The sequence below is a fragment of the Onychomys torridus genome, chromosome 1, assembly GCF_903995425.1.
Source record: "Onychomys torridus chromosome 1, mOncTor1.1, whole genome shotgun sequence".
Classification (NCBI taxonomy): domain Eukaryota; kingdom Metazoa; phylum Chordata; class Mammalia; order Rodentia; family Cricetidae; genus Onychomys; species Onychomys torridus.
The window spans coordinates 55,487,554-55,515,007 of record NC_050443.1 but is presented as its reverse complement, the minus strand read 5'-3'; the positions used below and the strand labels follow the sequence as shown (position 1 = coordinate 55,515,007).

The following is a 27,454-nucleotide window of genomic DNA, read 5'->3' as shown; positions in this document are numbered from 1 at the left end:
CTGGAAAAGGTGGCTAGATTCTGGAAGGACTGATGTGACACAGGCGTGAATTTGTTTTCTGCCCGCTTCTCGTCCCATCACCTTCTGGTCATGTGGGTAACACTCATTGGTCCTGCCTGCTTTTCTTTCCACCACAGGCAAAGTCTAAGTCGGCCGCACTCTGACCCCACCCTCCTTCCAGGCGACTGCCTGCCCACTGAGTTCCTTCTCTGCACTTTGATCTCACCTTTTTCAAAACTTGCTGGATTGTGAATCCTCAGAATGCAGAGGTTTTTTTGTATTAGATACCATTAAACATTTAATTATTTATATTATACTAGCATGTAAGCTTTCATTCTCTCTTCTTCAGAATTGTTATTTTTGTTCTTTAAATTCTTATTTTTATTATTTTGAGATTGCAACATCACTTCTCTCTCTTATCTCCAAACCCTCTCATATACATTCCATTGCTCTCTTTCAATTTCATTGGTCTCTCTCTCTCTCTCTCTCTCTTTTAAAAGATTTATTTATTTATTTATTATGTACACAGAAGAGGGCACCAGATCTCATTACAGATGGTTGTGAGCCACCATGTGGGTGCTGGGAATTGAACTCAGGACCTCTGGAAGAGCAGTCAGTGCTCTTAACCCCTGAGCCATCTCTCCAGCCCCTGGTCTCTCTTTTTAAAGTTAACTGTTGTTCCGTATATTCCTAAATACGTTAAGTATAACCAAGCAGAGCAATTTTGACTTAGACATCTCCATGTCCTTGTCATGGAATCACTACATGTGGCTTAGCAAACTGCCATGTAGACTTTGGCTCCTTCTCTAGATCTCTTGCCATCTCTCAGCTTTACTCCATGACACTTTAGATCTGTTTCTGGTTCTCATCAGACACAGGCTTCAGCCCTCTAAGCAAGGACCACAGCAGCAGTCACAACACAAGTTTAAGACTAAAGGCTGAGGCATTGCTGAATCTCAGTGGGTAATGACCATATCTGAGATGTCCATACACAGTGTCCAGAAGAGCCACCAGAGGTGCCATACATCTACGGCTCTGGTGTCACCTCCTCTTAACTGCCTTACCTACAATTACTCTGCATATACAGTACCAAAAGAGAAACCTTGCCTTTCTAAGTACTTCTAGCGTAGTGCTCAAACAAGGCAGTTACAACTTTCCTACAGTGTCTCCAGGGAATAGTCACGAATGCCTCTTATTTTCAATGTAAGAGAAAACTAAAGATGCTTCCTAAGTCCAGGGTAAGCCCTGGTTAGACACCTCATAGGGGTTCTGCACCATTTCTGTCACAATGTTCCTACCATGGCTGACAGTGTGCCTCTCCTAACCAGAGACATGGCTAGGGATCGATCTGGAGTCTCGGCAGATTTTTTCCCTGAGGCTGGAGGTGTGTTGCCATCCCCTAGGATGATGACTTCTCCAGCCTGCCTTATAGGGTCATTAGTCTCCCATAAACATGCTTTCTGGTTTAAAGGTCTGTCCTAATACCATGTGTGGAAGCAAGGGGCATCTTACCCTCAGTTTTTCCAGTCTGCCTGCAAACCTCTGGGCTTGTTGACCATACTTAGAACCTCAACTTCCAGGAGGCTCGGCTCTGTTCTTTCATGGGCTGTGGCTTGGATGGAGCCGAGGAGCTGGTGGTGAATGAGTAGGCTTCATTCTCATAGATAGATGCCCTACTCCAGCTCTCATCTGCTCCAACTGTCTTTTCACAGGCTGTTCCATGATTTGGGGCACTGATGGATCTCACAACTCCATGCTTGGAGTCTTTCACCAGATACTGGAAAATTATTCAAATTTTTTACCATTTTGGCTAGGGAGAAATTTTTTTTTTGAGATAGGGTTTCTTAATGTAGCCCTGTCTGTCTATCCTGGAACACACTTTGTAGACCAGACTGGCCTCAAACTCACAGAGATCCACCTGTCCCTTCCTCCTGAGTGCTGGGATTAAAGGTGTGAGCCAACATGGCCTGGTGGGAGGAAAATTCTTAACCTCAGTTTTCTCGTGTTATCCCCTCCCCTCACATTTGGGATGGCAGAGAGAGAGAGAGAGAGAGAGAGAGAGAGAGAGAGAGAGAGAGAGAGAGAATAAAGAATGGAAAGATCGCATACACATTACCTAGTAAAGTGTCTAGTGCGCATGGGGACTTCAGAGTCACTGGCCTCATTGTGCTTCCTTTTCCTCCTCTGCTTTAAATGACCATATGTGACACTTAGGGAAATCCCACCTTCTAGTAGACTAGGAAAGACTCACTTACCTAAGTTCATTGGTCTCACAAAAGGACATAAAAGCCTAGAGTAGTGATTCCAAATTAGTTTCCACTAGACAGAGTGGAAAGCTAAACCCTTTAGTATGACATACACAAAGTATTAACTCATCTAGAAGTTTCCAAGGATCCAGATAAAATATAAATAAAGCACCTGTCAATTTACCCAACACTTCTTACTTCACAGAGTGTGAACAGAGATACCTTCATTTTCTTCCATGACTGAAAACAATGTAAGACTTCTCTATGATATTGCCATGTGTATTAGAGTTAGACCTCCTCACATTGATCATCACATGATTCTAGACCAAGAGGATATCCTCCTTTAAGAGAGTATATTTCATCTCACATCTTTGATTACAGCACTCAGGAGGCAGAGGCAGGCAGAGTTCTATGAGTGTGAGGCCAGCCTGGTCTACAGAGTGAGTTCCAGGACAGTCAAGGCTACACAAATAAACCTGTCTCACCGAGAGAGAGAGAGAGAGAGAGAGAGAGAGAGAGAGAGAGAGAGAGAGAGATAGATAAAGAATAAAGAATGGAAAACACTGTCAGGAATTATTTGTTATGAATGGTGGGTGGAATGGAGATAATTTAGATGACAGAGGTTGATTTTTTTTTTTAATGTGGGACTATGCCACTGAGAATCAAATTCATTCTGGCCTATGTTCTACAGGAACTCTACCACTGAGCCCAGGGGTGCTGAATTTTCTCTCTACAAAGTGTGTACATAGAGTGAAATAAACATTTGGAGTGGTTGTAAGGAAAGGGAGTTTAGAATACTTGTAGGAAAATTTTCCCAGTATAATTAGTGCATTTAATTTCTATGTATTTTGACAAGAAACAAAAGCTAGGAATTGCTTCTTCATCCTGGGTTAATTGCTAAATTATATGATCATCCATGTAAAGCTCTCTTTCCCCCCTATATCACTCTAAGGAAATACAATCTGATTATACATCTTTTTTATCACATTGCTGCTCCTGCTTAGAGGACATATCCTGTGTGTGGGAAGAAAATCATCTAGCTGGAGAGGGGGTTTTGCTACATACCTACTCTCTAGAAAGTGGTTTGGTCTTCCATGCTGAGAACCACAGACTTACTGATCCCCTATAGCCCATGATTCTGTTCCATAGGAATTATTCTAGCAAACAACTAGCCATGCAAACAAGGACATGTGCATCAAGATGTCCTTTCCTAGGTTGTGTATGAAGTAGAAAAAAGAGACTCTGGGGCTTCCAGTGCTGAAGTGACTTGGACCCTGTAACTACAGCATCAAGTATTATACCTACAGACAGAAGAATCCAACATGCTAACAACTGTCTATGTTAAACAGAAACTATGATGGATAGTTATTTCCTTATCTTTTATACACTTTGGGGACATTGTTCATGTTGTCCCATGGTGAATATGAATCATTTTTATATTGCTTTATTTATTTGTTTATTTATTTATTTAACAAATATTAATGGCTTCCATTGCTGTGGTTGTACTGGGGTGCTGCAAGCCATAGGAAAATGCAATGGAATTCAGCTACTATGACAAAAGCTATTATGTGGAAAGGTCAAGAACTTTTCTGAAGGCCAAGCCATGGCTTAAGAAGTCTTGGTGATATTTTATGATATATATATATATATCTCCAGATTGCTACAATGATTTTCTTGTATGCTTCCAAGAACTCATAACAGTGTATTTTATCTGAAATACCTATCAAACATCCAAGGCCAAACGAATTCCTGAATTACGGTAAATTAAGCTCAGACTCTCCTTTCTTATACAGCCTTAGTAGTATTTATGCTAAACTTATAGACTCCTATCATTTACATAACCACCTCTAGAAATGTAGTTTGAGCACATAAATTCCCTTTTTCTGATATATTAACCTATTTTAGCTCTTAGTTGATCTTTTCCTTTACCACTCCCCTTTTGGGTTGTGAAAGAAAGCCTGACAGTCACTGCCTGAGGAAAACTCTTATTTGCCTTTATGACCCTGTAAGAATTCAAGCCTGGTGACCTTGCTTTAGCTAGAGCACTGCTATTGCATGGGTATAGAACTGTAAACCTCAGAGATGGGGAGAGGATTTTGACTGGAGAAGTAGGAGAATGAGATGGAAGATGAGGAAGAGCCAGATGGGGAAGAAGACCAAGATGGGGCAGAACTAAGATGAGAGAATTAAGATAGAACTTAGAGGGGACAGCAGATAAATGTCAAGAGAAATCAGGCAGAGAGAAACTAGGCATGAGAACAGAATAGAAGCTGTGTAGAGAGAGAACTGGTCCCTCAGATTTATTCGCCACCAGTAGATTCTCTTCTGGAACTCTGGGAGAAGGATACTGAGGGGCTGGACCACCATTGCCCTCTTACTGGGTATTGAATCTATGACCTGAATGGCACTTCCCTGTTAATGGAGCACCTACTATGTGCCTACTCTATGCTAAGTGTGTGACACACAGTGGAGATCTTTAGCAGAATTGACAGAACTCCTGCAGGAGTCAACAGACAAAGGAGTTTGATAAGCATTGGGCGTGAGGATGTTTAATAACAAATAGAGAAGTGTGGAAGATGAGCAGGGTGGCCATGTTTGTTTGGGATAGAGGTTGGCAAAATTTGTCCCAAAGTCCAGTGACCTATTTCTACTTGTATTGCTTAAAGGGATGTACATATTTATTTAAAAGTCTCATTGGTGTACAATAATTATACGTATTTATGGGGTACAGTGTGCTAATTTGAGATATGTATGTGATATAGAATGATCAACTCCAGATAATTAGCATTCTTACCCCAAACATCATTTTTCTCTGTTAGGACCCTTCCCACCCCTCTCTTTTCATCCTCTATCTCTCTCTGAAGCAGGTCTCATTGTACAGGCCTGGCTGGCTTGGAACTTGCCTGGTAGACTAGACTGGCTTTGAACTCATAGACATCTGCCTGCCTCTGCTTCCTGAGTGCTGAGATTAAAGATGTGCGCCACCACATGCAGATCTTTTCAGTCTTATAAAGTAAACAGTAAGTCCCTGTGAACTATAGCCCTCCTCCTGTGCTCTAGAACACCGGAACACATCCCTTCTATCGAACGGTATTTTCATATAAAGTACAAATTAAAAGGGAAGAGGAGGAGACAGTACAAGTGATAGAGCAAAGACTCTGGGAGGTCTGTGAAGGAATTGCCTGCAAGTAAGCTGCGTATTTTCTGGGCCTTGGCAGGAAAAATTTGGTGAGGAAGATATCCCATCGGGGATATCTCTCTAATGGAATGACATTTATAATGGGAACTTAAGCAATTTAAGAGTTGTGTTGGGGAAAAAGTTTGTCCATTTTTAAGTTTAGCTAGAAAAAACTGAAAAGTATTTTCGTCACAGGAAGCTTTATATTGGAACATGGCTCCTTCTCCGGGTCTGGAGGGAGGGAAGTCTATTTAAAGGGCAAGCTACTATAAATAAGTACCTACTGGAACTCTCTAGCCTCCTTTGGGATTCCTCTCATATATGGTTGGCTTGGTTTTAAAATGCCATCATTTCACCCTCCTTTTCGTGAGCCCTGGCTTCCTAAGGTGGTAGCCCACACCCGGCTGCACTACTAATGACGATAGGGACTTAAGGGCGGTTGTACCTCTGCTTCCACGCTGGGCCTCCGCTCCCTTTCCATCTCATCTCCTGTGTCGCCCTAACAGCTCTGCAAGAAGACCAGTGGCTGATGTTTCTAAAGAGGTATCTGGTTTAACCATGGCCATGTAATTGTGCACAATGAGACGATGTCTCTGTTCGTTCCCTCCACTGTGGCTGTCACTGAAGACTGCTTTCTTTTCCACACCACAGGGGCATTCCAGGTCTTTGCTGTGTTCTCACCAGCTGAAAGCTGTGCCCTCCTGGCCATATCCACCCCCATTTGGAATCATCCGCTCCACTCTTCATGTAGCAACCGCAATTTTTAATTTCCTTAAAAAGACTCAGTGTGTTGGGGGTGGGGGGTGGGACACTTCCGGGATCTCCAGCAGCCTGTGGAATGGAATTGAAGGATGAGAGTTTCCATCTTTCTAAGGAGTCTCTCGTCTGCTTTGAGATAAAATAATTTTTGATAACTCCACTGCACTCTAATTTTCCAAATTTATTATCTTAATTTCTCCAGCTAAAGACAGGTTCTAAGTGAGTGTAGTAGCACCGTCATTTCAGAGGCGTCGTTAATTTCACATTTCTCTTCCCTGGAGAATAGGCTCGTTTTTCTTCGACTCCTCCTCCCCAACCTCATTTCAGAAGCTCAGCTTGCTCTTCCTGGTGCGGCTCTTGGCTTGGACAGGGAGGTTTGCATGTGAAAGCAGTAGTCAAACCAGGGACACAGTGATTGCAGACCCCCAGCCAGCATCAAGAGTCTGGGGCATGAGCTCCTTGGAGCTAAACCTTTATCTGACAAAATGGTGTGTGTGTGTGTGTGTGTGTGTGTGTGTGTGTGTGTGTGTGTGTGTGTGTGTGTGTGTGTGTGGTGTGTAATTTAACATCTAATTTCTAAGATGTGCCAATTTCCTGGTGAGTCCAGATCAGTCAGGGACACCAATGTCACACCAGCTGTCTGAAAAGAAAGACTTGGATGTAAAAGATGACTAATTGGGTAAGTGAAATGTTTTTTTGCTTCAGTGGTGAAAGGAGGCTGTAGCTAGCATCTGAAGGACTGCAGACATGGAGAGAAGGTACGGGAATTATTATAATTAAACAGACCAGAGAAGGGCTACCCTGGAGCTGTGTCTCAGAAGAAGGGTCCCCGATGGCTCACCCTGGTGTGAGAGAGGAAGATGGGGGCACAGTGGGGCTTCTGCTAATTGGATTCAGCTGCTACCCTGAGGAGGCATTGCTGCTGTCAGAGTGAAGATGATGAAACCATCAGAGGCTCACCAGGATGGGATGAAGAGCACCTCCCTCTTCTCTTCAAGTCACTGCTGTCTATCATCCTCTGTGGGAGGGCTTAGAATGAAGCAGTAGCAAGGAAGATCCAGAATAGCTTTGGAGCCAGGAGACAATAGCTTAATGCCTGGCACAGTTTTCACTTCTGGGATAGCAAATGGGGAACCTGGAAGCCACTTCTGGTTAAAAACCCTCCTTGTGTGGTCCTCAGTAGTTTAATTAGACATCTGTGTTTAGGCTTATGTTTAATTTTTATACATTTTTAATTTATTTATTTTTTGTGTGTGAGTGTGTGTGTGTGTGTGTGTGTGTGTGTGTGTGTGTGTGTTGCCATGGCATGCATATGAAAATCAGAGGCCAACTTGGGCAATTCAGCTCTCTCCTTCCACCTTGTGAGTCATGGAGCTTGACTTCAAGTTGTTCAACTTGGTAGTAAGCATCTTTTCCTTCTAAGGCATCTCATGAGGCTTGTCTTTAACTTGAAGAGCTTCTAAGTGAGAAGTCTACAGAGCTTCAGCTTTCATGATTTGTATTTCATTTTTTGGAAAAGTGTTGGAAGATGGCTTGGAGTTCAACAAACAGTTTATGAATGAGGTTGCTAAGATCTCTTCCACTTAAGAAGGCAAGAGCTTTTTCTTCAAAACCATACACTTGGTAAATGAAATCTCTGGGTCCTGAGGTCAGTATTCTCACTGTGGTTAAAGGAAGCCAATACTTTTGCTATTCAAAGTCTTGTTTCTGGACCATTAGGGCCAGCCTCACCCGAGAGCTTCTTTAGAGATGCAGGAACTCAGGTTCCCTCCTCTATCACACACACAGACACAGAGCTATTTATGATTATGTCCTACACTTTAGCACATTAACTATACCCCATTCATGCGCAAGTACATGCCAGTGGTTGCCCAGACATACCAGAGTTTCTTTTTGCCTTCCTGGATTTGCATATGTCACTGGATGTTGTCTTGTATGTGTATGATTATGATGTGTGGGTGCATATATGCATGTGCATTCAAGTATATGAGTGTAGGCATGTGTACGCAAGCATGTTCATACTATGTTGTGTACGTGGAGATCAGAGGACAAAATGGACTTTCACCCTGCTTGAGACAAGGCTGTTTTGTTGTTTTCTACTGCCCATGGCAGGCTAGCTGGCCCATGAGCTTCTAGAATTCTCCTGTCTCTGTTTCCCACCTGGGATTACAAACATACACTTTCATGTTGGTTTTGGATATATGAAATCAGATCTTTACACTTGTATGAAAAACATTTTACTCACTGAGCCATTTTTCTAGACCCAGGCCCACTTCAAGAAGAGCTGAGTATTTCTCTCTTGGAAGCCTTCCCACACCGAGTGAAATTCCTTTTCCGTGTTTTCATAATACTTGACTCACACATTTTCTCGCTTGGTGATGACCATATATTTTATTGTTTATCTCCTTGGAATTAAGGAACTATTCCCCACTTAGCAGGGTGTCCTGGAGATGAGTAATGAAGAATGGATTAAAACAGAGACAAGATATCTAGCCAATGTTTGTCTACAAGGAACTGTAACGTGTAATAGCTGTAGGCTCATTTTTTTTCCAAAGATAGGCAAAACTGATAAACTTTTAGCTGACCTAAGGAAAAAGACAGCAGACTCACAAAAAGAAATGGAAGAGGAGACATTACAGCTGACACTTCAGAAATATAAAAGATAATAACAGACCACTGTGAACAAGTATGTGTCAACAATTTAGATAACCAAGAATAGATAAACCCATAGAAACACACTGCTAAGACCAAATCACAAGAAACAGAAAATCTGAAGAGACTACACATTAGTAGAGATTAAATCAGTAATCAAGCACTTGTCAATACAATGAAAGCTAAGATTTGATGTCTTCACCAGTGACTCCTACCAAATAGCTGAAGAACTAATGGCAATCTTTCTTAAACTCTTCCCCCAAATTTTAAGCATCTCCAAACTCACTTTTATGAAGCCAGCATCACTATGGTACCAAAGTCATGCTATGAGGTAACCCCCTAGCGACCACTGCACCGACTCTCTCAAAGCTGAAAGGAAATTCTTTATTTGCTGGCTGGCAGCAGCATGAAGGAACTTGCCCAAATCATGCAGCCCCAAGCCTTACAGCTCTTGATGGTTTTTTTTCCCTGCACAAAATCCACATCCTGGTTCATACACTTTAGCCAGAAAAAAAATGTCAGAAAGAAGCAAAACTATGAGAACTAAAAGAGCAAGGTTGGTACAGTTAGGGAGTTTCCCAGCCACATCCTGACAACATTGACTGAGCCTTTTTTCCTGTTTTGGCAACCTTTGCTCCCTCTGTGCCGGGCCTCAAGGCCTGAATGGTGCTTCTATCATGGAGACAACTGTGCTAAAGTCTGAGGGCCCGTAACAGCCAAAGAAAACTCAAGGAAAGATGATTATAGGCCAATGTCCCTGATAAGCCTTAATAGAAAAATTCTCTAAAAAATATTCCCAAATCAATATGACAGCAAATTTGGAAGATAAATACAATATGATCTAGTGGTGGTTTTTTTTTTTTTTTCCTTGCGATGCAAAGACAGTTCAATATATGTGTTTTACTTAGGGTTTCTATGGATATGGTGAAACACTATGACCAAAAGCAACTTGAAGAGGAAAGAGTGGGTGTGATCAATGCTTCCACAACTATAGTTTGTCATCGAAGGAAGTCAGGACAGGAACTCCAACAGGGTGTGACCTGGAGGCAGGTGATGATGCGGAGACCACGAGGAGGGCTGCTTACTGGCTTGCTCCTCATAGCTTGCTCAGCTTGCTTTCTTATAGAACCCAGGACCACCAGCCCAGGGTAACACCATCCACAGTGATCTGGACCTTCCCGCATCAACCACTAATTTATATATATCGCAGGTTTGTAAGCTCGCAGCCTGATTTTAAGGAGGCATTTTCTGAATTGGGACTTCCTTCTCTCAGATGACTATATCTTGTGTCAAGCTGACACAAAGCTATCCAGTACAACAATTAAAAACTTACAGCAAACCAGGTGAAGAAGGGAAGCACATCACCATATTAAAAGTTGTGAGTGAAGAGCCCAGAGGCAGTATCATGCTTAATAGTGAAAACTTCCTAGTGAGACCAGGAACAAGGTCAGGATGCTCTACTCCTTTCACTTAGTACTGGAGTATTGTAGTCAGAGCATTCAGGCAAGAACACTAAATGAAAGACATATAAATTAAGAAGGAAGAAATGAAAATATCTGCTGACGGAAGAACCCTATAGCCAAAACAAAACAAAACACCCAAACAAGCAAACAAAATAAAACAACCCTAGACACCATAAAAGCAACTTGTTATAACTAATGAACAAACTCAGTTAAGTATGGGGAATCCACATGCAAAAATCAGTAATGTTTCTATTTGTGAAAAATGAGGTATCTGAAGGGTTGGACATTTAGCTCAGTGGTAGAGCGCTTGCCTAGCAAATGCAAGGCCCTGGGTTCCATCCTCAGCTAAAAAAAAATGAGGTATCTGAAAAAAAAAAAAAAGAAGAAATTCAAATCAATGCCATTTACAATAGCATCAACAAATACTTCAGAATACATTTAAGCAAGGACAGAAAAGAGCCATACACTAAGCTATAAAACACTGATGAAGATGTTGTAGATGACACAAATAAGTGGGAAGGTATCTCTTGTTCATATATTGAAAGAACTGACACTTTTAAAATCCTCATACTATCTACAACCCAATTCTTATCAAAATTCCAGCAGCATTTTTTTTCTCAGTGTTAAGAAAAAAGTGTAAAGTTTGTGTGGAACACAAGACACTGAATAGGCAAAGAAATCTTGAGATAAAAGAACAAAGTCGATGACATCACACTACCCCTACTTCATATATGTTTCAAAACTGTAGAGATCAAGGCAGAATGGGACTGGCACAGAAATAAAGAACCCATGGAAGAGAATCATAACCTAGCAATAAAAACAAAATTTTATGGTTGTCTGGTCCTTTAAATGAGTATATTTAAATTTACTTAAGGTGTATGAGTGTTTTGTCTGCACCACATGTGTGTCTGGTACCTGAGGAGGTCAGAAGAAGGTGTTGGGTCCCCTGGAACTGGAGTTACAGATGGTTTTGAGCTGCTGTGTGGGTAATGGGAATTGAACCCAGGTCCTCTGGAAGAGCAGCCAATGCTTTTATGCACAGAGATGTCTCTTCAGCCCATGGTGATTGGTCTTTGGGAAAGATGCCAATAAAATTGGACAAGGGTAGGACAGTCTGGTGAGTGAACAATGTGGGCGAAAAAGAGACACCTACACACAGAGGAGATGGGACTCACCACACGCTGTCATAAATTATGTAACCGTATTTCCCTAAAGAACTTCAGACACTGAGCTTGAAAAATGTTGCTCATGGCTGTATGTCAGACAATTGATGCCAGTTGCCAGTTGCTGTTTTACAGTTACATATTTTTTTCTTCCTTTGCCACGTTTCCCATACAATTTACCCTGGAAAGTCTCTCTTTAAATCTCGCATCTCATGTGAGGGCCTGTAAAGTACAATTTTCTTGTTTAAAGGTGAAATTACAGCGTTTTCTCATCTACGGATTGTGAGGCTAAAATAGAAGCCTTTAGAATGTCATGACAATCCTAATTTTTGATCAATCTGTGTTGCTATGTACACATGCGTACATGAGTTTATTGTTTCATTACAATAGAAGCATGAGTAAAAACCCCCTTTGAAGAGCTGCCGATTTGCCATGGCAATCTTGTTCCATCCCTCTTTTAATGTGGTTGACATGGGGTTTCTATGATGAGCAAATTGAACATTGGGTGACCGATGCTCACAACCAGCACCAGGCTGGTCTCTCAAATTCATGAATTATTTTACTACAGACCCTGAGGGTGGAGTAGAAGGTAATTAATGCTCTCTAAAGTCTTCTCTTCTCTCTTTACACCCCTGTTTTTTTCTTCTTCACAGGGCTGATAGTCTACCTAGGAATGATGGCAGGAGCCTTCATCCTGGGGGGTCTGGCTGATAAGCTGGGAAGGAAGAGAGTCCTGAGCATGTCCTTGGCCATCAATGCCTCCTTTGCCTCCCTCTCCTCCTTCGTGCAGGGATATGGAGCCTTCCTCTTCTGCAGACTCATCTCAGGCATAGGGTATGCACCGGCTCTCCACTACAAGTCCATCTCCTCTGGCCTCTAGGCACATGTGATAGCTCTCAGACTCAATGTTTTTGTTTGATTTTTAAAGATACTACATTAAAGTTAAGGGCAGACAAGATGTCTCAGTGGGTAGAAGTGCCTGCCACCAAGCCTGACGACCTGAGTTTAATGCCTAGAATGTACATGGTGGAAGCAGAGAATCAACTCCCACAAGTTCTCATACATCCCTGTGTATCATACCATGTCTTGTGTGTGCATGTACACACATAATAAATAAACAAATAAATAAGTAAATAAATTAATTAATGCAATAACTTTAAAAAATGCCAAACAACCCAAGATTGCTTTCCAAATGTAGGGGAAGCCTGGTCGTTGCTGCTCTCCCAAACTAACGGGCTTTTCACCAGAGTCTAAATGTGCAATAGAAGGCAATTTGGTTTCTGTCATGACCTTTTTTTAGTATATTACTTGATTGCCTCTTTCTGGTGTTTTCTTTCTTCAGTATTGGGGGCTCCCTGCCAATTGTTTTTGCCTACTTTTCTGAGTTCTTGTCACGGGAGAAACGAGGTGAACACCTTAGCTGGCTGGGCATCTTCTGGATGACTGGAGGCATCTATGCATCTGCCATGGCCTGGAGCATCATTCCACACTATGGTGAGCCACTGATTTAAGATAGCTTCCAAGTTCTCTGTTTCTATGGCAACTGTATCAAATAAATGCCTGACCTCAACCTTATTCCCTATCTTGTACAGTTTCTGCATGAGATTTTTTTAAAAAGAAGAATTTAAAATGTTGAAAACAAATTGTTAATTTCAATTTAGAAACAATGTCATCCCTTCCCCTCTCCTTTTTTCACTCTTTCTTCTCCCCCACCCCCTTCTCTCCCTCTCTTTTAAATTTTCTTTTACTGATGTCTTGGAGTGTGTTCTCATGTATGTACCTGTGAAGGTCAGAGGGCCACTTGGGAGATTGAGTTTTCTACACACACAACCTTAATTTTCTCTAACCCTCTTCACTTCAGTAAGTCAGGCTTTGGGAGTCCCATTGTATACATGAGAAATGCCACAAAAGTCGAGAGAAATGGCTGACTACCCAAGGTTACACGCCAGAGATAAGATAGGGTTGGAAGCCTGATGTTCCTCTAGGTGCAGCTCACGTCTTACACACTTTCCATTTTTTCTTTCTTTTCAAATTTTGAGTAGCATATAGAACAATGGGTTTCATTCTGACATCTTTACACTTCCGTGTTATTTCACTTGTTCTTATTAATTCCCCTCCCCTTGACCCTTATCTGTTGACTGGTTCCTTTCTCCTAGTTAGTGCTCACCCTGATTCCTTATCACATGCATTTCATGGCTCTCTTCAGTCTTTGGCCTCTTTTAAGAGCTCTTCCTCCTTTCTCATGATCCACAGACATTTAAACACACACATGCATGCACACACATGGATGCACATACACACATATATAAACACATACAGGCACACACAAATAAACACACACACATATAAACACACACATGCACACATGTTTTCTTTTCTCTAGTCACCTTTTTATTTTTGAATTCTTGATATTATAACATAATTACATTATTTCTTCCTCTCTTTCTTCCTCCAAGCCTTTCCATGTACCCACTTGTTGTCTCTCAGATTCATGGCCTTGTTTTCTCTAATTTTTGTTACATGTGTGTGTTTCTAAATATATGAATACAACCTTTTTGTTCCATACAATGTTACTTGTATGTATATGTTTCAGCATATGTGTTCAGCCTATAAGAGAAAATATGAGTTCTTTGTCTTTCTGGTTTACTTCACTTAATGCAGAGATTTACAGTTATACCAATTTCCCTGCAAATGTCACCAATTTTTTCTTTATGGATGCATAATTGCCATTGTGTATACATTCCATATTGTCTTCATCCCATTCATCTGTTGATGGACATGTAGGTTGGTTCCACTTCCTGGCTATTGTGGATATTGTAGCAATAGCATGGATGTCCGAGTGTATCTGTGGTGTGCCTGCTTAGAGCCCTTCGGGTATGTATCCAGGAGTGGGAAAGCTAGGCAGTATGGTACTTCTGTTGCTGTTTTAAGGAAACTAAAAACCTGTGAATCAGGGTACCTCTTTGCCTACACTATTGTCAACATTTTCTTTTTCTTGAATTTCAAAGAGATTTTAATTTGTGTTTCCTTGATGGCTGAGGATGTTGAACACATTTTCTGGTACTTATTGGTCATTTGTTCTTCTTTTTAGAATGTTCCATTCAGTTCATTAGCCCATTAGTTAACTGGATGATTTGGGTTTGTTGATGATTACTTAACCAGATGCCTGGTTATTGTAGTTCTGTATGTACTCCAAATATCTCTGTCTGATGTGTAGTAAAGAAGATTTGTGTTCTGTAGGCGGCCTCTTCTCTTCAGTGCCTTTTTCCTTTTGTTGTGCCAACGCTTTAGTTTTGTGTGACTCACCTGTCAGCTCTCAGGATTGTTGGGTCCTTTACTTGTCAGCTCTCAGGATTGTTGGGTCCTTTTCAGGAACTTCCTGCTGATGCCCATATTCTCAAGTATTTTACCTGTTTTCTTCTAGCAGGTTTATGTGTCTCATTGAAGCCTTTGATCATTTTGAATTGACATTTGTGCAGGTTGAGAGGTGTGGATCCAGTTTCTTGTAGAAACCTGTGGAAATCGAGTTTTCCAAGTCCAATTTGTTTAAAAAGCTGTCTTTCCACCAAAGTATGCTTTTGACATATTTGCAAAAAATCAGGTTGTTGTAGCTGTGTGGGTTTGTTTCTGAGTCCTGTTATTGGGATGTGGTAATGCTGCTGACTGTTGTGTATTGAGTTTTGTATCCTGACATTATGCTGAAACACTTCACTTTCATGCCTGATGCCATTCTTGTTTGTCAACAGAAGGGAAGCAGTACATGATCGTTTGTTCAGCCAGGACAAATTTATTATCCCCAATAGGTTAAAAACAAAACAAAACTGTAATCTCTGCAGAGACCTGGCAACATTAACTTTACTCCCAGTTTTGTTGTTAAATGGGGCAGAAACAGCAGTTTTAGATTTTATGAAGTCTTTTGAGTATTTTGGTAATGTCATCAGTCTCCTCAGAAAGCTCCTCCCCCCACTCTGCACCCCAAATGCTGATTGATAAGTCTAGGCTCTGCAGTGCTCTAAAATCCTGCAGAGTAGTAGGGAGAGCAGGTCACTGGCTGAAAGCTCTTCTCTATGTGCCATTTTCTTGTTTTAAATCTGACTGTGCCACGTGTGCTGAGCTCATAGAGGCCAATGTGCAACTTCATAAGAAGCAGCTGCAGTCTTCATGACTCCACCGTGTTAGTGGGGGCGGCAGGGGGTGCATGACTGTGAGAAACATAGATCTGAGTTTCTGTGGTTAAGCACAGTAGAAATTGCTTCCTCCTAAGTCAGGCTGATGTTTCTGGTTTGTAGATGGCTCTACTCCATCAGCAACTTGGGGACGCACATCATTTAGTTCCATGATCTTTAACAGATGACTTGCAGCACATTATGATTTCATTGTTAAATGTCCCTCACGGACTCCTGTGGTTTGAACAGTTGGTCCCCGGCCGGGTGGTGCTGTTTAGTAAGTTTGTGCACCTTTGCGACATGGAGTCTAGTTGGTAGATATGGGTCCATAGGACAGGTTAGGAGCTCATAGCCTGGACCAGGCTCTGGTTTGGGCTCCATGCTTCCTGGTTGCTGATATGACCAGTCATCTTACATTCCTGCTGCCACAGCTGTGAACTGTCCCCATCATCCCTTCTCTGCCAGGATGCACTATGGGTCTTGAGCTGTGAACCAGAATAAAAGCTTTCTCCCTTCTTCTGTCACAGGGAATGTAGAAAGTGGCTCCTCTAGCCGGGTGGTGGTGGCACACGCCTTTAATCCCAGCACTCAGGAGGCAGAGCCAGGCGGATCTCTGTGAGTTCAAGGCCAACCTGGTCTCCAAAGTGAGTTCCAGGCAAGGCACAAAGCTACACAGAGAAACCCTGTCTCGAAAAACCAAATAAAATAAAAAAATAAATTAAATAAAATAAAAAATAAAAAGAAAGTGGCTCCTCAAGTCTTTTGCTTGAGGAACCTGGGCAGTTCTGTGCAGGATTTTTAAGGCCACATCAGGAAATGGAGTGTATCACCTCCACTCCCCTTCTGTTGTCCCCATATCTGTGGTGTAACATGCTACTGGGTGTTGGGAAGCACAGGCCAGCTGGGTGTCTAGCTCTGCATAGCGAGACAGTTGTGTAGCACAATCTGCTTAAGGGGCCCCCAGCAGATCAGAATCCATCCCTGGTGCATGAGTAGGCCTTTGGAGCCCACTTCTATGATGGGACACCTCACACAGCCTAAAGGCAGGGGGAGGGGCTTGGACCTGCCTCTGCTAAATGTACCTCCCCATGGGAGAACTTCCCTTCTGTAAGGAGGGAATGGTGAGAGGGTTGGGAGGGGGAGGCTGGAGGGGCAGGAGGAGAGAAGAGGGGGATCTTTGGTATGTAAAATGAATAAAAAATTTTTTCTTAAAAAAAAACTTAGGATAAAAAAAAAGAGAAAGAGAAGAAAATAGAAGAAAGGGGTTTGGGAACCATCAAGTAGCTATGGCCATTTTTGATGTTTGAGAACCTACTAGATCTTACATTTTAGAAGCAGGGAAAGTTATGAATAGGTCTAGAGCAGAAAAGAGGAGTTTCCTGGCAATTCTGTCCTTAGGCTGTCCTTTAGATCTGCAGTGGCATACTATTGGTGAAATTATTAAGGCCACTCCACGTAGTTAAAAGGGAGGTTTATTTTGTAGGGTAACTTACAAATGAAGGGGTAGGTTGCAGGGTCTGGCAAAGGTATAGCACAGTCTGGCGGTGTTCTCTGGAGAACTCTGCTCGGTCTACCTCCTGCGTCCAGCGTCCCCAAACCAAGAGAGCGACCTCCTCTTGATCCTCGGTCTTCCGCTCCCTCCTCTGCCTTGCCTTGTGGGCGTGATCATTACTGAAGCCTCAATGGGGGTTGGAACTTCCAGGCCAATGCTGGGATGGCTATCCACTACAGCATACACCTAATAGGAGACCACTCTGTTTTTCACCAGGTATATATATGTTAATTTCCCACCAACTAGGGTATATGGTTCTGAGAAATAAAATTATTTTTATTTCTTTATTGATTTTAGTCACTATCCTTTATATAACACCACTCCCTCTGCTAACTGATCCAAATGTGCTAGCACCATAGAATGATCTCCACATTTACATGAATTTATTGGAATACATTTTGGGTGAGGACAAATCTGAATAAAAAATATAGATTCTGAAATAATCTGAGTAAAATATGAGTCAAATCAGTGGTGCTGTGCAATATGGAGCACCCTATCTTTGCAGTTCTGGGTCTATCGCTCACAAAAACAGGAGAGAGACGTGACAAGAATTCACCATAGACTCCCCCACAGCCTACCGTCCAGTGACTCCTGGGGTGCAAACATTGTTGAGAAGAGTTTCCAATTACTGGAGCTAGCGTTCCTGCTGGAAGGAGCCATCGCCATTCTAAACCATCTGATAGCACAGGACGTGAACAAAAAAGAAGCATGTCCTCAACTCAGACAGTGAGCAGAGAGGCCGTGACTTCCTCTGATTAGATCAGCTTAAGACCTGTTCTCACCTCAACCAGCCACCATACACTGGAAGATGCAGGTCCTGGGTGGGTGAGAAGTACTTTCTTTCTCACCCATGGAATTACAGGGTGGTTCATCTCACCCATGTCACGTGTCAGGCACGCAGTGGGAGAAGTGGGGAAGAAAGGGCAAGATTGGATGCTCTAAGAGGAGAGGTGAGTTGCAGTAATCATTATAACCTGCACTGGTTTATAAATCTTCACAAACACACACACACACACACACACACACACACACACACACACACACACACACACACACATTCACCTCAATGCCTGGTTTCTTTTTTAAGACAGAATTTCACTTTGTGGCCTGGGCTAGACTTGAACTAGTAAGGAAAAAATTGAGGTGGGGAGCAAATGAGACCAAATGAGAGACCATGTAGAGGGACCACATGGCTGCTGTCTGGTCACTGCTGGTTGAGAGCAGAGCTTTTGGCTAAATATTTTACCTCAAATGGATAGGGACCTTCTTTATTCATATGCCTGTGTGAAATCTCTGACGTTTACACTCCAATTTAAAAGCAGAGGTTTCATCAAAGCAGGCAGTGGCTTAGAGGAAAATCATTCTAGATACCTGGGTTGGTAGAATCAAAACACAGAAAAAGCAATTCTTTACTTTAAGCATCATTTTACTGAGACCAGATGTCTGATGCAGTGAACAGACACTTGATGGTGTTTCTCAATATGTTTGAGACATCAGTCGTCTAACAGATGCCAAGGGTGACTCCAGAAAGTAGACTGACCCTTGCATGTGCACAGCTTGTGTGACCTTTAGCTGCTTTTGTAGGGATCAATAATGGGGGTCTCCAGAAATTTGGGCCACTGAGTCACTGAGAGAGAAAATGACAAAACTCAGAGTCATTTTCTTTCTTTTTTCCTTCTTTCCTTCCTTCCTCCCTCCCTCCCTCCCTTCTTTCTCTCTCTCTCTCTTTCTTCCTTTCTTCCTTTCTTCCTTCCTTTCTTTCTTTCTTTCTTTCTTTCTTTCTTTCTTTCTTTCTTTCTTTCTTTCTTTCTTTCTTTCTTTCTTTCTTTTTGAGAACTCAGGGGGACAGTCCAGGGAAAACAAAAATCAGATGGATATATGATGGAAGACTGGCTCTTATTGTAGTCCACCCCACCAGATGTTTGTGAAATCCCGACAGAGAAAAGTAGGGCAAGCTGAAAGATCAGCCAGCAGAACAATCCCTGTCTCTGAATTAATATTGTTCCAAATATTTGGAAGCAGTTCACCATTTAATTTTATTCAGTTTAAGGCCCCAAAGATGTGCCTAATGAATGTGGTGCATGCAAATGTCTGAAATCACCAGAAAACCACAGAAGCATGAGGGAATAATGGATGCTAGATATTTCACACATATTATAATGAAGAAAAAAATCTTTCTGATGCAGAATACTGTATAAATATACCAATGTCTGTCCTTTCTTGGTCATCCATTTGAGTTTGACTCCTGAAAAGTTTTCGTCAACTATGCTTCTAATGATGCCAGGACTGTGTTTGGACTTGCAGAGAGGATGCGTAAATATTGCTATGGTTTTCTCTTCCCCTGACTAATGCCACTCCCAGGAGGAAATAAAGGCTTTTTAATTAAAATTCAAACAAACAAACCAACTCCAATGAGACAAGGAGAGACCAAGCTATGCAAAAAGAGGCTCTGTGGAGTGCACTGGATGAGGTGTGAGTGCCCTCACTCTGTAGGGTGTACAGGATGTGGTCAAATATGCTTAATGGATCACATCTCAGAACCTGGACTCCTGCTTTGCTATCACTGTTCAGGTGTGCATCCAGTAGGAAATGTCTGTAGGCACAGCAGATGTGGATTAAAAGTCTACTGTTAGAAATAAGTTGAGCCATGAAAGAGAGCCATAGCAAACTCAAGATGTAAGCCTCCCAGCATGTGAGCCAGCCCTAAAGTGTTCTTTTAAAAGTAAAGAAGATTGGTATCCAAGTACTTACTATCTTCTAAATGTTAGGTGTGGGCGTATTTATTTCTCAAGCTTTATCTAGAAAAACACTGATTTGGGCTGTTTTTACATAAGCCCCAAGGAGTATTGTAACCTCAGTCTTTGCTTTTCAAAAGTAATCCATCCATTTTATCCAGCAACTATCACACTAAATGTCACGGAGTTACCTCTGAAAATGTTGAAGCTGGTCTTGAAGCAGGTGAGTCCTTATGGGTTGCCAGGAATGGGCATGCAGACCTAGCTTGCAGGGGACCATTGCCTGCATTCTGTAGCTGTGAAGACCCACAAAGGTAATGAGATGGTCAGGATTTGAACTCTGACCTGTATGACTACAAAGTCCAGCTCTTCCCATTGTATTGTGTTGCTGTTGCTTAGAAGAGGGGAGTTGGCTCCCCATGAAGACACTAGAAAATTAATGCTTGGGTAAACTAGTATAACCACTATGGAAATCATAACAGCTTCTTCCCCCCAAAACAAATACAAAACAGGGCTGTCCTATGATTCAGTTATACCATTCCTAGATGTCTACTCAAAGGAATCTAATAGCATACTGTAGAGGTGGGTGCACATCTGGATTTACCATAGCATGATTTACAGTAGCTAAAATATGGAACCAGCTTGTATGTTCATCAACAGATGAATGGATAAAGCAAATGTGATGCAGATGTAGACTGAAGATCGATTCAGCCATGAGGAAGAACAGAATCATGTCATCTACAAGAAAATGGACAGGGTTGGAGATTATCATAAGTAAAGTAAGACAGACTGAGAAAGACAAATACTGCATGTTTTCTTTATGCACAACTTAGATTTAACTACATATGTGTGACATGAAAGTAGGAGGGGAAAATTTGGGAAGAGAAAAGGGACTATAGCCTGAGGACACATGACAGGGTAATGGGATATGAATATCGACAGAGTACATGGCATGCTTGAATGAAAATGTCATGATGAAACACATTACTACCTGTGATGAGTGTACATGCACTAATAAAGTGTTAGAAATGCTCTCTGAATGTAACCTCTGAAGAAGAATACAGCAACACTTTCGAACAGCTGGCAGGACCCACTCACCTCCCCTTTCAATGGTAGTGAGGTCCATCTGAATGGGGGAAGAACAATTACTTATGAAAACATATGCAGTCGTGTCAGGATGTTTGATGCTTTCCAAAGTGTGGTTATAAAGCCTTCTCACTGGAATCACCTGGAGCTGGTAGAGAGAACCCTGATCCCTGAGCCACCATGCTCTGGGCTGATGCCATGAGGATCTCCTGAATCCCCAAATCCCTCTCAGCCAGATTATGCTCTGGGCACAAAATGCCTGTCATCAAGACAAGAAAGAGCATCCCTTTTCACCATGACAGTCTGTGGGCTGTGTCCACCATTTGGCATAGGGTCCCCTGCTCAGTAGGAAGAGAAGGGCATCCAGTGAGAATGCCTTCTAGGCCGTTGTTTGTGGAGGTATGTCAGCAGAACATCTCCAGTTAATAGTTTGTTTACTCAAAATGAAGTGTCCATACAGGGCTGAGAATGTAGATCCATTAGTACAGTGTTTGTCCAGCATGCACAAGGGCCTGAATTTACCCCCAGCACCATATAAATCAGGTATTCGGGTGAGTGCCTGTGATCCCAGTATTTGGAAGGCAGATGCAGGGGGATCAGAAGTTCATGGTTAGGGCTGGAGAGATGGCTCAGTGGTCAAGAACACTTATTGGTCTTGTAGATGACCAGGGTTTGATTCCCAGCACCTACATAGTGACTCACAACCTTCCATAACTCCAGGCTCAGGATATCTGATTCCTTCTTCTGACTTCCTTAGATGCCAGGCATGCATGTGCACATATATACACCCAGGCAAAATACTCAGACCTAGAATAAAAATAAATGTTTTAGGTAAAGTTGGTCAAGGTGATCCTTGCCTAACTACATAGTAAGTTCTAGGCCAAGTTGAGCTATAGGAGACCTGTCAAAGAAAAATAAAAGGGAAAGGTAAAAATAAGACATGGATACTGATTCTTTCTGTTTCTCTTAGATAAAGTCTCACCATGTAGCCCAGGCTGGCCTTGGACTTGTAGTAATCCTCCTATATCAGCCATCTGAATATTGAGATTATAAGCATGTACCCCATGTTTGTAGGCTGTTGTTTTTCTTTTTTCTTTCCTTTTCTTTTTTATTGTTATCATTTTTTTCATTTATTTTACATACTGACCACAGTTTCCTCTCCCTTCTCTACTCCCATCCCCTCTCCCACATCCCTTCTACCCCTCTCCCTACCTATACCTCCTCCATCTCCATTCATAAAGGGGCAGGCCTCCCATGGGAATCAATAAAACATGGCACATCAAGTTGAGGCAGGACCAAGCTCCTCCCCCTGCATCAAGGCTGGGCCAGACAACCCAGCACGGGGAATGGGTTCCCAAAAGCCAGTTCAAGCACCAGAGGACAGGTCCTGATCCCATTGCTAGAGGCCTCACAAACAGACCAAACTACACAATAGTCATACACATGCAGAGGGTCTAGGTCAGTCCCATGCAGGCTCAGCTGTCCGTCCAGAGTCCATGAGCTCCCACGAGTTCAGGTCAGCTGTCTCTGTGGGTTCTCCTGTCATGACCTTGACCCCCTTGGCTCATATAATCCCTTCTCTCTCTCTCTCTTCAACAGGGGCATGTTGATTTTCTATTTGTATATTTATGTAAGGCTCTGTAAGTGTCAGGCAGGCCCACAGCTCAGGGCTTGTCAAAATGCAGACTTCCGGCTCATCCCAGACAGCCAGGGAGTCTTGCATTTTTTGGCAGCATCTCCCCAAAGGCTTCAGTATCCTTCAGTTTGAGAGCTGATTCTTCAGTTTCATCTATAGCAGGAAAGCCTAGCCCACAACCCCTCCTCTTCTTTTCAGGCTGGGGCTTCAGCATGGGGACCAATTACCACTTCCACAGCTGGAGAGTGTTTGTCATCGTCTGTGCCCTACCCTGCACTGTGTCCATGGTGGCACTGAAGTTCATGCCGGAAAGCCCCAGGTTCCTGCTGGAGGTGAGTCTTCACCAGCTGCGGGAGTCCTGGCCTCATTCTCTCAGTCCCTAGCTGAGTGTTCTCTCCTCATTGCATGCTGCGTGTGCACTTTCCCTTGTTTATGGCCTTGCTTATCCTTAAATCTGGCTCCCTTCCATTCCGAGATGGTAGCAGGTCATGGGTTGGAGCTCACAGTGAAACAAGCAGGGGCCCTCCCTCAGGCTGGGAGGGTACTGAGGCACACTCCTAGGTTGCCTCATGGTGCCTCCTCTTCACAGAGGTCCTGAGTAGGAGATCCTTCACATTTTCACATGCTAGTTGTCGTCCCCCTCCCCCCATGTGGCCCCACTGAGCTCTTTGGTAAATCTTGTCACTGTCCCAGGGCTTCTAGGACTCTTGGCTCTGCAGGCCCTCTACCCACTAGAAAGCTTCCAATGATCTTAGTAGTTTTCAGCCCTGGAGTCTCTTGTGCCTGCTGTGTTCAGACAGTGGGAGCTGGCCTTGGGGGGCGGCATTCAGCCTCACACAGCCTCAGGCCTCAGATCGGCCTCCTCATTGATTTTTGCAGTGACAATCCATGTTGAGTGCCCTCTTGCATCCCACTTAGTAGTCACGTGCAACGGGCAGTTTTTAACCAGGGTCCTTGGAAGATGCATCCTTTATCTACTCATTCCTTATGGATGCCCTATGAAAATACCAGAGAGTGATGTCAACAAAGTTGTCTCAAGGATCCATAAATGGGAGGCACAAACTGAAAGTACCAGCGAGGCTTGGCTCCCTCTGAAACTTGCAGGCAAGGAGCCTTACCTGTTCTTCACAAGGATTCCAGTCATACTGGGTTGGGGACCCATCCTACTCCAAGATGAACTAATGTTTACTAAATCCCTCTGCAGCAGCTTTCCTTGAATAAGGCCATTCTGCAGTGCAGGGGTAGTACTTAGGACCTCACACATAATATATTACATTTTTGCTTTGTCTCATCAGTGAGGAGCATGGCTCCTTCTCCATGATCCACTCAACTTCACACTGACAGTAATTCTCCGTTTACCCCTTGATGTTACAACCTGGTTGTCCTTCCAGTGCACACTGGGGACTTGCTGTAGGCTGCCATAGTCCTCACCTGTGACTAGTGGGACCCTGGCCAATACTTTAGACCCAGCACGCTGTTTAGGGGTGTAAGGCTTTCCATCCCAATGAAAAGAAGGCATATGCAGCCATGAATGTTCATGTCTCTGTCTTTGACTTTTCAGATGGGCAAACATGATGAAGCCTGGATGATTCTCAAGCATGTCCATGACACCAACATGAGGGCTAAGGGGACCCCTGAGAAGGTGTTCACGGTGAGTGGCCAGACTGTACCAACAAGGCACTTTGCCACTGTGTGGTTCTGTGGAACATCAACTTCGTTGAAAGAAAAGAATTGTTTCATATGTCTATTACTTTCATACCTGGAAAATCCTTTCATTAGAATTATTCTTTGTATTTTGTGTGTATATGGGTGTGTGTGGGGGGGGGTGTACATGTATGTGTGGCTGAGTGGGTACATGTGGAGGCCAGAGGTCAACCTTGACTGTCCTCCTCAGTCACTCTACACTTTGTTTTGTTTATTCATTTGTTTCTTTGTTTTTAGACAGGGTCTTTCATTTTTACTTGGATTTCGACAAGCAGGCTAGGCTAGATGGCCAGCAAAAGCCAGGGATCCACCTGTTTTCCCCTCCCTAGCACTGGGACCAAAGGACACACCGGCATACCCAGCTTTCTTACTGTGGGCTCTGGGGAATCAAACTCAGGTCCTCATGTGTGTGCAGTAAGCACTCTACTGACCTGCATCTCCTTAGCCTTAGTCTTTGCACTGTGGTGGCTGTCTTTCTAGATTTTTCCTTAGGTAATATTATTAGAAGATTACAATAGAAAAAAATAACTAACTAGGGCTGGCAAGATGGGCAAACGGTTCCATGGGTAGAGGTGCTTGCATATAGTCTGATGACTTGAGTCCAATCCTTGGATCCCATAAGGTGGCAGGAGAGAACTGACTCCTGAGAGTCATCGTCTGACGTTCACATGTGTGCATGCAGTCACCCACACCCCCCCCACACCCCTATGCACATACATACACACACACACACACACACACACACACACACACACACACACACACACAGCCAAACCATCAAGAAAGAAAAAAAACTATGAAGCTGGAGAGATGGCTCAGTGGTTAAGAGCAGTTGCCGTTCTTGCAGAGGACTGGAGTTTGGTTTCCACCCCCACACGATAGCTGACTGTAACTTCAGTTACAGGGGATTTGATCCCTCTCTTTTGGCCTCTGTGAGCACCAGGCATTCATGTGGTACATAGACACAGCTGCAGGCAAAAGACACTCCCCACCCCAACAAAGTAAAAATGAGTGACTTTAGAAAGAGAAGGCTACCTATATCCCTGTGAACAAAAGTACACATGAAGATTTGTGTATTGTATTTAGCAGCAGGCACCAGCATTTTGTATGTGGCCTCATAGCGTTCACAGTCACTGTTCCTCCCCATTAGTCTCTTACACTATTGGTTTAATGAATGATGCCATCGTTTTCATGAATGTCAGTGCTCAGGGCATTAACACTGCTTTCAGCATGTCCCTAATGTCGGAGGTTCATTTATACTCTTTTATTGCTTTGTTTCTATAAATATCTTTTTGATGAACCTTCTCTTTCATGTAGCTCCTTTCCTTTCATGTTCTGTAGAAATAAAATTACTGGCTCAAATGGCATCGATTTTTTTTATTGTTTATTTCATTTTTTGAGATTATATTACAATCACACTTCCCCCATTCCATTTCTCCCTCCAAATCCTCTCATATACTCTTCCTTGCTCTCTTTCAAATTCATGACCTCTTTTTTCGTTAGTTGTTATTACATACATACATATACACATATATATTTCTAAATACCTAAATACAACCTTGAGGTGAATTCTCAAGGTACACCTTGTTAGAGTCATGTTTTTCTTCAAAACCACAAGTCACAAGCTGCCTGTTTTTCTACATCCTAGCTGTTCCTGGGTTTAGTGACCAGGAAGTGGTCATTTCCATGAAGGTGTCCCTTACAGAGAGATCTGTGCGCCTACTTGCCATGCTCTGTGGCCAAACACAAGCAAGGCTTGCTGCAGGTGGTTCTTCACACCTGCACTTAAAAGGTCCTTTCAGACCCACTTTAAATCCGTTTCCTCCGAGAAGCCCTCCTGGATGAGCTCCCACCTGACTCCCATTCCCTAACGTCTCCTAGTGAATGTGCTGCTTCTAGAGCCCTGGATTCTCAGGTGGCATCACATGATGGCACATGGGTTTCCTCATGGGAAAGGCAGACAATGTGTCTGTGCAGACAGTTACTACAGAGATTAAACAAAGCACCCGAGACAGTGCCTGCCTTGGAGTATTACAAAATATTAGCAGTGATGAAAAATGTTATGACATATATTTTGCATAAATGAGCTCATTACGCTTTTTATAGAAAACTGCTTAATGGCATGCTTGCCCAGTTATAATGCTCCTAAAATATTCCCAATAATAAGCATTTGGATTTTACTTTTCATTTAAAACATTTGTAAACATGTTTATTGTGTATATTAGCGACACCCCCATCCTCCTCTTCTCTCTTCCCCTTTGATTACTTCTGTTTCTTCTCCTAGATATTTTCCCTTTGTGCTTTATGAGACCAATACTTTCACAACTAAAATTTATTACCAAACACAAACAACAGAGCTATTCCACATGAAGATGTTAAGGGTCAATGACCCTCCCGGTCTTCTAACCATATGCTTTCTCTCTGGTGGACTGTGATGCACAGGTGGACCACAGTTGCAGAAGCCAGGTGTTAGGGAAGACCCCCTGCCCACTGCCATCATCCCTGCAGCCTTCCACCCTGCCCTGCTCCACAGCCTGGGCAAGTCCAAGCTTCCCGTGCTGCCTGGGAGATGTACCCCCTCCCCTCTCTGCTTCCGGCCTCTGAATCCATCTCAGCTACAATGACTTTTGGACCACATCTACGTGGTGTGGGGCACATACCTTCCAGACAACCACCTGTCACCTGCGGCAAGCATTTGTGAATTCAGTGGTGGCACTGAAAAGTTGGCGATAATGGAAATCATATCAGAATATGTAGCTTTTCCCTTCTTTTCTTCCAGCCCTTTCCCTTCTTTATCTCCTTTTGCGAATTGGCCTTCTCCTCTCCCCCTGCCCGCCTGCTCCCATCATGCCCCAAATGCACCAAAACAAGAAAACTTCCCTGGTGCATGCATGGCAGACCACTGGTCTTTCAAGTGTGAGTGTGTCTCTGAGAGTCCTCTCTATATAGTACATGACAGATTTATCACAACTATGGACTCTCCCATGAAGAGTCATGATAGAAAGTTCCTCTCCACCCCATTTGTGTGTGTGTGTGTGTGTGTGTGTGTGTGTGTGTCCCCTTCATTCCCAGAAACTATACTCTGTGGATTCTCTGTTATGCTTGGTCACCTTT

At 43.0% G+C, this 27,454-nt stretch overlaps 1 protein-coding gene across 3 annotated transcripts in view; it reads left to right on the top strand.

Moving 5' to 3' along the window:
- Sv2b (synaptic vesicle glycoprotein 2B) overlaps positions 1-27,454 on the top strand; it is a 188,781-nt gene that overhangs the window by 133,287 nt on the left and 28,040 nt on the right. For all 3 annotated transcript variants that reach the window (XM_036187790.1, XM_036187781.1, XM_036187772.1), the window contains exons 3-6: positions 12,115-12,295; positions 12,804-12,955; positions 22,835-22,968; positions 24,198-24,287. In XM_036187790.1, the coding sequence (XP_036043683.1) occupies positions 12,115-12,295; positions 12,804-12,955; positions 22,835-22,968; positions 24,198-24,287 (557 nt within the window). The remainder of the gene's footprint in view (positions 1-12,114; positions 12,296-12,803; positions 12,956-22,834; positions 22,969-24,197; positions 24,288-27,454) is intronic.